At 40.1% G+C, this 11,832-nt stretch overlaps 1 protein-coding gene across 1 annotated transcript in view; it reads left to right on the top strand.

Annotated features, from left to right (window-relative positions):
• Positions 1–1,836: 1,836 nt before the first annotated feature.
• GTF2E2 (general transcription factor IIE subunit 2) overlaps positions 1,837–11,832 on the top strand; it is a 57,792-nt gene continuing 47,796 nt past the window's right edge. The window contains exons 1-2 of the mRNA XM_045779249.2: positions 1,837–2,075; positions 9,719–9,888. Coding sequence (XP_045635205.1) covers positions 9,723–9,888 — 166 coding nt within the window. The 5' untranslated portion in view covers positions 1,837–2,075; positions 9,719–9,722. The remainder of the gene's footprint in view (positions 2,076–9,718; positions 9,889–11,832) is intronic.

Raw genomic sequence — 11,832 nt, 5'->3', positions numbered from 1 at the left:
TTTAACACAAGTGGAAATAAACACAGGCCACTTCAATGAGAAAGGCTACAGAGTGTACTATATAGCAAGGGAGTTAGCCATTATCATTTGTGTTTGGTAGAGATTCAAAGGCAGTTAGGGAGAGGGGAAGCTTCATAATGAGAAAAAGGGGGGATGCTTCTGGTTGGCTCTTGTTTTTTAAGATTTATTTATTTATTTAAGAGAGCACGTGAGAGAGCACATGCACATGCAGGAGAGGGCAGAAGGAGAGGGAGAGTCTCAAGCAGACTCCCTGCTGGGTGTGGAGCCTGACGTGGGGCTCCATCTCACCATCTCATGACCCCGAGATCATGATCTGAGCCGAAATCAAGAGTGGGATGCTTAACTGAGCCACCCAGTTGCCCCATGGTTCTGATGAAAGGTTGTCAGCAGGGGAAACTGGAGGTGGAACCACTAGAAGTGGGGCCATCAATGTGATTGATTTGGGGACCATATGTATTTGGTTTTCTGTAGTTGGTCCTGATACTTGCGAGTGTATTCATGTGTGCTGGGTGGGGGCAGTTGGCAGCCTCTGAGCAAATCTTGACCATCTTGAGCTGATTATTGCGGAGGTTGGTTTCTTATGTGGGTCAGAGTTTTATTATTACATATGGTCTAGCCATTGGCCTATTTGTATATTAAATCTCTCACTCATTAATAAAAGAGCCAGCAGAATGATGGACTGGTTCCAAGAGGATATGAGAAACTAGGCTTTATATAATAATTGGGGAAAGGAACGATGATATAAAAATTAATGAATTGATACAAAATGGGTTCGTGTTTCTCAGGACAAGGTAATTTTAACTTTTGGGATATATTTTTTTTTCACTTGCTGCCTGCTCCTTCTCTCCATTACACCTCAACAGTTTTTGCTTCTGTTTTTACCAAACGCTGAGTTACTGGGTTGTGATATTCCAGTAAAGTTACATTTCCTGAGGGTGTCAGGTGAACATCAAGTGAGTTTATTAGAAAATCCTCTGGAATGAAACTAATTTCAAAAAGCCACACCTTAACCATCTTTTGGCTTTATTTCCAAGTTTTGAATAAAAATTTATCTATTATTTAATCTTCACAACAGTTCTATGCAAGTACCCTATTTTGGTAGTACAATTATTATTCCCATTTCTCAGATGCGAAAACTGAGGCACGGGTTAAGTATCTTGACTAACCAGTACTAAGTAATTAAACAAAGGTACAGAATAGTTGAGCACTGGCTTTTGCTGCCACCTCAGGTTATAAGAGCGAGGAAAGGACAGCCACAGGAAATTGACACACTCCAATACCTTGAAGGCTGTGGGCAACGCCAATTATCTTTGTCGCCAATTATCCCTATGTCTTTATGTTGCTTCTGAATTCTAAATCCTTGTCTAAGGGAGGTCACAGATGTGGTGGTTGGGAATTTAAGCTGGGCTCCACGTCCGTATTTGCCTTTGCTAGCTGTGCTGTCTTGAGCAAGTCATTTAGCTGCACTGGGCCTGTTGTTTCCTGATTTGTAAAAGAGAAAGCTGGAACAATGTTCTTTGAAGTTCAGGTGCTAGTGAGTAGCATTTGAAGTAAAGTACCAAACACCTGGAGGAGGATCTGGTAGCTTTAAACTTCTGCAAAGGAAAGATTTTTTTCCATCTTAGCAACGGCTACTCTGTTCCTACCTAAGTCTCATTCTCCGCCCTTCCTCCCCCTCCCCCGCCCGCCGTTGTCATAGAAATCCCGGACGCCCCAGCAGGCTGATTCCCCTCCCGCGGTACTCCTGGCGGGGCACGTGACGACGCACGCGCGTTCTCGGCGGCGGAGGCGCCGCGGTGCCTGCCGGGACTGAGCTCCTAGTAGTCTGATCAGGAAGTGGCGGGCGGAGCCCCCGGCCGAGTCGCGCCGCCTTAGCCGCCGCCGCCGCCGGTGCCGAGACCCCGACCTGGCGGGGCTGCGCTGGGCGTGCGTGCGGGCAGGCGGGGGCGCTGACGAGGAGCAGGAAGCGGTGGCCACGCGGGCGTGGGCGGCTGGTCGAGGTGGAGGCGCTGGGAGGCGGCGGCCGGTCGCGTGGGGCGGCCCTCCTCGCTCAGGTAGGGGCTGCGGCCGCCGGGTGAGGGGAGCGGAGTCCCGGCCTGTTGTTCCTCGGGACCGCCTCCTCCCGAGGGGCGAGCTTGTCTTCCAGCTCTCGGGAGGCTGGGGCTGCGGTTCTCTGCGCGAAACACTAAACACAGTAACAACTTCTTGGGAGCATTGTCTTTTAGGCCGGAGGTCCACTGAGCAAACTTTTGGGTTGGAAAGGGGAAATTCGCAGAGAGCCGATTGTGTCTCTTCCTAGCCCTCGACTTTACTTTAGCGGTAGGCGAGCGAAACGTGTGTGGAGTTTAGGGAACCACGGTGTTCAACTAAAGGCTGTGATTTAGATGCACCTTCACGGGCTGTTTTTTAAAGCTGCCTTTTGGAGACTGGGTTTGTAATGATTTCTAAAGTTTAGTTATAGTCGTTTCGTCTGCAAAGTCTAGAGACATGTTCCACATCAAAACACTACGGTACCTCTTCGTCCACCTCTCCATTCCTGTGATTTAAGGGGTAAGCAGTCTGGTTTCTTACCTTGCTGGCTGTTCTTGGTAGTGTTCTTAGGTGCTGGTGGCAGTTCTGAGGCTTACGCAGGGAAAGAAGCCAAAGAGAAGAAAAGTAGAGAGGTTGAAAAAAGCCGTATGGTAGAGTGGAAAGAACGTGTGCTTTGGAGCCAGAAGATTTTGATTTAATTTTTGGCTTCTTAGTGACCATCCGTGGAGGAACACGTTAACTCCCTGAGTTGTGATTTTTTTTTTTTTTTAATGGAAAATGGGCATGGGAATGTATCCTGTCTACTACACTGGCCAGTATATGTAAAACTCTACAGATTTTTTGAGTGGTCTGAAAAAAGGGGAAAGTTTGGCGGAACATGTGATAGTGGGGGGGAGAGAGAGAGAGACATTAAGTCTTCTCGAGGTGCCATTGAACGTTATCCGTAGCACACAGGTCGCCTTTGTTTCAGAGGCCTTGACCAGCATTTCAGGTCTGGAGTAGGGAAGCGTTTGATTTAGGAGGCAGGGTATTCGTGTCCTGGCCTAGGTACTTAAAATGTGTGACCTTAACTGTACCTCTTCATTTCAGATTTCACATATTAAAATAAGGAGTAAAACTAATACCTATTGTCTCATAGAATTGTGAGGCTCAAGTGCTGTAAGCATTTCGGTTTTTGTAACCTCTAAGGCTTTTGTTTAAGTCTGTGTTAAAATCATGATTAAAAGCCTGGTTTAATTACCTGTCTTTACAAGGTGAAATAAATAGCTACATATGTTTCCTGTTTTTGGTTTGTTGCCCCCACTTTATCACTTGTGATCCCCCCAGACTCTCTCCTACCTTCCTCACCCTAGCATAATCATTGTTTTTTCTTTTCAGATCCAACTCAAAATAGTAGCAGTGAAATAACATATTTGTATAGCTTTATTATGTAAAAAAAACTGCTTTTCACAAACATTGTCTCATTTTAAAGTTGGGCTAGATGTAGACAGCATTGGTAGTATTTTCATTTTGCTTATGATAAAACTGGATTTAGAGAGGTCTAGTGGATTGCGTAGGGTCATGCTGCAGTTAGAGATTAGTACTGAGGGTTCCAGAAGTCAGGTCTTTGATACCAGTGCCTCTTATTCAAGTAAAGTTTACTCTGATTATTTCTTATCAGTGCTTATATTTTTAACTTTTTGCACTCTAAGTCACATTTTATTCATTGCTTTTTAAGCACAGTGCTCAATTCTTTAATCTCAAATGTAAGCTGCTTGAAGGCAAGGGTTTATCTTCTAGAACTCTTCAGAGCTTGGAGTACATAAACTCAAGACAAGTACACAAGCTTTGAGTCACAAACACAAGACATTTAATAAAGGCTTGTGAAACCTATAACAAGATTAAAGCAATTTAAAGATGTTTTTGTGTTCATTATTCATTTAAGAAATATTTATTGAGCTACACTGTGCGTGAAGGCTTTCACAGTTAAGATGGGGCACCTGGGTGGCTCCGTTGGTTAAGTGTCCGACCCTTGAGCTCAGCTGAGGTCTTGATCTCAGGGTGGTGAGTTCAAGCCCCGCGTTGGGAACCTATTGGAAACAAAGCAAAATAAAATAAAGTTTAAAAAAAAAAAAAGTTAGAGCCTTTTTCCTCCCAGACCTTCCTTCCCTACTGGTGAAGAATGCAAAAAATCATTTACATGATCAACTTGTTGCACTTCCTAGACTTTCCGTGGTATTCTAGGAGAGTTCCAACTTGAGAGGAATTGTTTTTTCTTTTTTAAAGATTTTATTTATTCATTTGGGGGGGGGAGAGAGCGCGTGCGAGGGAGTGCGAGCAGGAGGAGGGTGGGGAGAGGCAGAGGGAGAAGGAGAAACAGACTCCCTACTGAGCAGAGACCCCAACGTGGGGCTTGTGGAGCTTGATTGCAGGACCCTGGGATCATGACTGAGCCGAAGGCAGACGCTTAACGACTGAGCCACCCAGTTGCCTCCAAAATAGTGATTTTACAACTCTGTACCATATGCTATACTTACCAGAAGTGTAGCTACCATTCGTCACCATACAACGCTATTACAGTACCATTGACTATATTCGCTGTGCTAAACCTTTCATCCCCATGACTTGTTCATTCCTTAACTGGAGGCCTGTATATCCCACTCCCTTTCACCCATTTTGCCCATCCCCCAAACCCTCTCATCCCCCTCTCCTCTGGCAACCATCAGTTTATTCTGTGCTTATGGGTCTCAAGGAAGGAACTTTTTACATTTTAATTCCAGTGTAGTTAACATACAGTGTTATATTAGTTTCACGTGTATAAAATAGTGACTTACCAGTTCCATATATTACTCATTGCTCATCAAGATAAGTGTACTCTTAATCCCCATCACTTGTTTCACCCATCTCTCCCACCCGCCTCCCCTCTGGTAACCATTCGTTTATTCTCTATAGCTAAGAGTCTGTTTTTTGGTTTGTCTTTTTCCCCCTCCCCTTTGTTTTGTTTCTTAAATTCCACATATGAGTGAAATTATATGGTATTTGTCTTTCTCTGACTGTCTTATTGTGCTTAGCATTATACTCCCTAGATTCAGCCATGTTGTTGCAAATGGCAAAATTTCGTTCTTTTTTATGGCTAAATAATATCCCATGTATATATATACACGACATCTTATTTATCCATTCATCTATCAATGGACACTTGGGCTGTTTCCATAATTTGACTATTGTAAATAATGCTGCAGTAAACTTGGGGGTGAATATCTTTTTGAATTAAAGTTTTTGTATTCTTTGGGTGAATACCCAGTAGTGTGATTATTGGATCATAAAAGAAGAGAGGAACACCTTAAGTACTTGTCGAAGGGCACTTGGGTGGCTCGGTAGGTTAAGTGTCTGACTCTTGATCTCAGCTCAAGTCTCAATATCATGGTCCTGAGTTCAAGCCCCTACTTAAAAACAAATAAAATAAAATACTTTTTGAATGATCTGTGGCTTCCCTGGTTGTACTGAAGTTGCTTAGAACTGTGGAGTTTTAGAACTGGGAAAAAACCGAAAAAGGTCTAGTCCCACCTCCTCCTAAATCAGGAATTTTCTGTAGATATTTCTAACAAATTTTAATCCAGCCTTTTTATTGCTTAAAGAGTTCACCAGTTTTATTTATTTTTATTTTTAAAAAATATTTTATTTATTTATTTGAGATTGAGTAAGAGAGCACAAGCAGGGGGAAGTGGCAGAGGGAGAGGCAGGGAGCCTGTGTGGGACTCGATGCCAGGACTCCAGGATCATGACCCAAGCTGAAGGTGGACGCCTAACCAACTGAGCCATGCAGGTGCCCTGAGAGTTCACCTGTTTTAAAACACAGCTTTTCATTTGTAAGTGATTCTGATGGTTCTCTCTCTCTCTCTTTTTACTTATTTTTTTTTTTTGCAGCGAGCCTACATCTGCCTCCTGATTTCTGCCTAGTAGTTCTGATGTTATTTCTAGAGCAGCATTGTCCAATAGAAATACATTGTGAGCAGCAAATGTGAGCCACACATGGAATTCAAAGTTTTCTAGTAGCCATATTTTTTTAAAAACTAGAAAAAATTAGGGCAAATTAATTTTTTTTTTTTTTAAAGATTATTTATTTATTCGACAGAGATAGAGACAGCCAGCGAGACAGGGAACACAAGCAGGGGGAGTGGGAGAGGAAGAAGCAGGCTCACAGCAGAGGAGCCTGACATGGGGCTCGATCCCACAACGCCAGGATCACGCCCTGAGCCGAAGGCAGACGCCCAACCGCTGTGCCACCCAGGTGCCCCAGGGCAAATTAATTTTTAAATGTTTTAATATTTATTTATTTATTTATTTATTTATTTATTTATTTATTTATTTGACAGAGATAGAGCTAGCCAGCGAGAGAGGGAACACAAGCAAGGTGAGTGGGAGAGGAAGAAGCAGGCTGCCAGCGGAGGAGCCTGATGTGGGGCTCGATCCCACAACGCCGGGATCACGCCCTGAGCCGAAGGCAGACGCTTAACCGCTGTGCCACCCAGGTGCCCCAAAATGTTTTAATATTTAAAATTTTATTTTTAATTTTTCATTATTGAAGTACAATTGGCAGGGGTGCCTGGGTGGCTCAGTTGGTTAAGCGTCGGACTCGATCTCAGCTCAGGTCTTGATCTCAGGGTCATGGGTTCAAGCCCTGTTGGATTCCATGCTGGGTGTGGAGCCTACATTTAAAAAAAAGGAGAAAGAAAAAGTGTAATTGACATACAGTGTTATATTAATTTTAGGTGTACAACATATTGATTCAACAACTGTACATTACTCAGTGTTCACCATAAGTATAGTCCCCATTTGTCACCATGCAACTTTATATAATTATTATTGAGTATATTCTGTAATGCTGTATTTTTCATCTCCATGACTTATGTATTTTATAACTGGAAGTTTATACCTCTTAATCCCCTTTTCCTATTTTTTCCCATCTCCCCATCAACCTCCCCCTTGGCAACTATGAGTATGTTCTCTGTATTTATGAATCTGTTCGTTTTTTTTTTTTAATTATACATATAAATGATATAGTATTTGTATCTGCTTATTTCACTTAGCATGATATCCTCTGGGTTCACGAATGTTGTCTCAAACGGCAAGATCTCTTTTTTTTATGGTTAATATTCCATCGTGTGTGTGTATATCACATTTTCTTTATTTGTTGATGGACACTTGGATTGCTTTCATAGCTTGGCTATTGTAAATAATGCTGCAGTAAACATAGGGCTGCATATATCTCTTTGAATTAGTGTTTTTTGTTTTCTTTGGGTAAATGCCAGTAGTGGAATTATTGGATCATATGGTATTTCTATTTTTAATTTTTTGGAACCTGCATCGTGTTTTCACGGTGGCCGCACCAGTTTGCATTCCCATCAACAGTGCATGAGGGTTGCCTTTTCTCCACATCCTTGTCAACACTTGTTAGTTCTTGTCTTTTTGATACCAGCCATTCTAATGAGTTGATATCTTATTGTGGTTTTGATTTTCATTTCCCTAATGATTAGGAACGTTAAGCATCTTTTCATGTATCTGTTGGCCATTTGTACGTCTTGTTTGGAAAAATGTGTGTTCAGGTCCTCTACCCATTTTTTAATCTGAGTGGTTGTTTTTTTGGTACTAAATTATGTAAATTCTTTATATTTTGGATATTAACCCCTTATCAGGTATATCATTTACAAATATCTTTTCCCATTCAATAGGTTATTTTTTTGTTTTGTTGATGGTTTCCTTTGCTCTGCACAAGCTTTTTATTTTGATGAACTCCCAATAGTTTATTTTTGCTTTTGTTTCCTTGCCTGAGGAGACATATCTAGAAAAATGTTGCTAAGGCCAGTGTCCAAGAGCTAACTGTCTTATATTTTCTTTTAGGTGTTTCAAGGTTTCAGGTCTCATATTTCGTCTTGGATCCATTTTGAGTTTATATTTGTGTGTGGTGTAAGAAAGTGGTCAAGTTTCATTTGTTTTTTGTGTGTAGCTGTCTGGTTTTCCCAGCACCATTTGTTGAAGAGACTGTCTTTTCCCCCATTGTATATGTTCTTGCTTCCTTTGTCATGGATTCATTGGCCACTTAGGTGTGAGTTTATTTCTGGGCTCTCTGTTGTGTTGATCTATGTGTCTCTTTTTGTTCCAGAGCTATGCTGTTCTGTTACTATAGCTTTGTAGTGTGTCTTGAAATCTGGGATAGTGATACCTCTAGCTTTGTGCTGCTTTTTCAAGATTACTTTGGCTATTCAGAGTCTTGTGGTTTCATACAAATGTTAGGATTATGTGTTCTAGTTCTGTGAAAAATGCTGTTGGTATTTTGATTGGGATTGCATTGAATCTGAAGATTCTTTTGAGGGGTGAGGACATTTTAATGATATTCTTTTAATCCATGAGCATGGACTATCTTTCCATTTGTTTGTGTCATCTTCAATTTCTTTCATCAGTGTCTTACAGTTTTTAGAGTGTAGGTCTTTGACCTCCTTGGTTAAATTTATTCCCGAGTATTTTATTCTTTCTGGTGCAGTTGTAAATGGCGTTGTTTTCTTAACTCCTCTTTCTGCTACTTTGTTATTAGTGATTAGGAACAGGACGCATTCCTGTATATTAATTTTGTATCCAGCAGTTCAGTGATTTCATTTATTAATTTTTTTGGTGGAGTCTTTAGGGGTTTCTGTATGTATATCATGTCTTCTGCAAATAGTGACAGTTTCATGTGTTCATTACAAGTTTGGATGCTTTTTTTTTTATAATCTTTTAAAAAAATCTTTATAATCTTCTTTGAGAGAGTGAGTGTGTGCATGAGCAGGGGGAGGGGCAGAGGGAGATGGACAGACTCCCTGCTAAGTGGGGAGCCCGATGTGGGGCTCAATCCCATGACCCTGAGATCATGACCTGAGCTGAAGTCAGACACTTAACCGACTGAGCCACCCAGGCACCCAACAAGTTTGGGTGCTTTTTTTTCTTGTCTGATTGCTGCATCTAGTACTTCCACTACTGTGGTGAATAAAAGTGGGGAGAGTGGATATCTTTGTCTTATTTCTGATCTTAGAGGACAAGTTTTCACATTTTAACCATTGTGTATGATGTTAGCTTTGAGTTTTTCATATTTGGTCTTTATTATGTTGAGGTATGTTCCCTCTAAACCCACTTTGTTGAGAGTTTTTATCCTGGACAGATTTTTGTCACATACTTTTTCTGTATTTCTTAAAATGCTCATATTGTTGGGGGAAATTAATTTTAGTATTTTATTTAACCTAGTGTATCCTAAAATATCATATCAACATGTAATCAATCTAAAACATCAGTAATTCTAAAAGTTCTTTATACTGTGTCTCTTAAATCTGGTGTGTAAAGTACATCTCAATTCTAGCCCCATTTCAGGTGTTCCATAGGCACATGTGATCAGTGACTATCATATTGGACAGTACAGTTCTAGGGCTTTAGAGAATAATTGTTTCTCTTTACTAGTGCCTAGCATGGTGCCTAGCACACAATAGGTACTAATTAAAGATTTTTAAGTGAATGACTAAGTGAATAAATACAAGTGCTGGAGAGCTAATAGTAAAAGGTAATTTTGTTTAGAAGTAATTCCTCTTGGGACCTATGGATTTGGCCTATAGGTTTGAATGATTAAAATCTGTATTAAAAATACTTACTTATATCTTTGCAGAATTATGGATCCAAGCCTGTTGAGAGAAAGGGAGTTGTTCAAAAAACGAGCTCTCTCCACTCCTGTAGTAGAAAAACGTTCAGTATCTTCTGAATCATCATCATCATCATCAAAGAAGAAGAAAGCAAAGCTAGAACATGGAGGATCATCAGGCTCTAAACAAAATTCTGGTTAGTAAAATTGACTTTAGGACTGTTCAGTTTTTATTTTTCAGGAAACCTTTTAGTTATGGCAAATTCATTTTTTATTTATTGTTAGACATTAAGTATAAGGGAATGTAATAAGAGAGAATAGATGGTTCTTAAGATGTTAATAGTCTTGTGTTATAGTTAGAATTTAGATTATTATCTTTTCAGAAAATACCTTTGTTGAAGCTTAATTTATATACCATGTATTTCAATCTTTTTAAGTGTACAGTTCAAAGATTTTTGGCAAATTTACAGAATTGTGCACCTATTAATAGAACTGAATTTTAGAACATTTCCATTATCCCCAAAAGATCCTTTGTTCCCATTTACAGTCACTTCTTGTTCCCGCCCCAGCCCCAGATAACCAATAGTCTACTTTCTGTCTCTATATATTTGCTTTGTCCAGACATTTCGTATGAATGAAATTGTACAATATGTAGTGTGTGGCTTCTTTTACTTAGTATTTATTGAGAGGATCTTTTTGTTGATTATGCTTTTAACATGGTATATTACATTAGTTGATTTTTCAGATGTTAAACCAGCCCTTTCATTCTTGGAATAGGTCCTACTTGGTTGTGGGGTATAATTCTTTTTATTTGTTGTGGGATTCAGTTTGCTTTGTGTTTTGTCCAGGATTCATCTATGTGTAGCATGCGTCAGTACTTCATTGTGCTTTATTGCTGAAGAGTAATCCAGTGTATGGGTATATTACAATTTGTTTATCCATTCGTTGGTTAATGGACATTTAGATTATTTCTACCTTTTGACTATTATGAATAGTGCTGCTTTGAACATTAATGTACAGGCTTTTTGTGTGGACCAAAATGACTATAACATTTTACATTCTCAGTACATGAGGGTTCTATTTTTTTTTTTTTCATTCTTGTTAAGACTTGTCATTTCTTGCATTTCTTGTGTTTTTGATTATAGCTATTCTAGTGGTTGTAAAGTGGTATCGTGTGTGTGTGTGTGTGTGTTGTTTTTTTTTAAGATATTTACTTGAGAAAGAGCATGCAGGAGCAGCAGGTGGGAAGGGGGGAGAGGGACAGAGGGAGAAGCCGACTCCCTGCTGAGCAGGGAGCCTGAGGTGGAGCTTGATTCCAGGACCCTGGGATCATGACCTGAGCCAAAGGCAGGCAGACGTTTAACTGACTGAGCCACCCAGGCGCCCCTCATTGTGGTTTTAACATGCAGTTCTGTAATGATTAATGATGTTGAGCATCATTTTATTTGCTTATTAGCCGTTCGTGTGTCATCTTCGGTCAAATGTTTATTCAGATTTTTTTGCCCACTTAAAGTTTCATTGTTTTCTCCCTATTGATTTATAAGAGTTCTTTATATATTCTGGCTACAATTTCTTTTCTTTTCTTTCTTTCTTTTTTTTTTTTTAAGATTTTATTTATTAGAGAGAATGAGCAGGGGTAGGGGCAGAGGTAGAAGCAGACTCCCCACTGAACGCAGATCCCCACGTGGGGCTTGATCCCAGGATCCGAGATCAAGACTGGAGCCAAAGTCTGACACTTAACTGACTGAGCCACCCAGGCACCACAGATACAATTTATTGATCCAATATCACTTGCATTCTAGGTGTGTCGTATCTAAGAAATCTTTGCCTAACCCAGGGTCATGAAAATTTACTTCTACTTTTTTTTTTTTAAGGTTTTTAATTTCTTTTGACAATGTTTTGTTGTTTTAAATATATAAGTCTTTCATTAAATTTATTCCTAAGTATTTTATTCTTTTTGATATTGTGAATGAAATTGTTTTCTTAATTTGATTTTTGGATTGTTCATTGCTAGTATATAAAAATATAATAGATTTTTTTTTTTTTTTTTTGAGGTAAATTGAGAGCGAGAAAGCACACATGGTGGGGGAGGGCAGAGGAGGAGGGAGAAGCAGACTCCCCGCTGAGCAGGGAGCCTGGTG

This window comes from Ursus americanus, chromosome 27 (assembly GCF_024610735.1).
Source record: "Ursus americanus isolate L20-20 chromosome 27, mUrsAme1.1.p, whole genome shotgun sequence".
Taxonomy (NCBI): Eukaryota; Metazoa; Chordata; class Mammalia; order Carnivora; family Ursidae; genus Ursus; species Ursus americanus.
The sequence above is the reverse complement of the archived record's forward strand: the minus strand, read 5'-3'. Positions and strand labels throughout refer to the sequence as shown.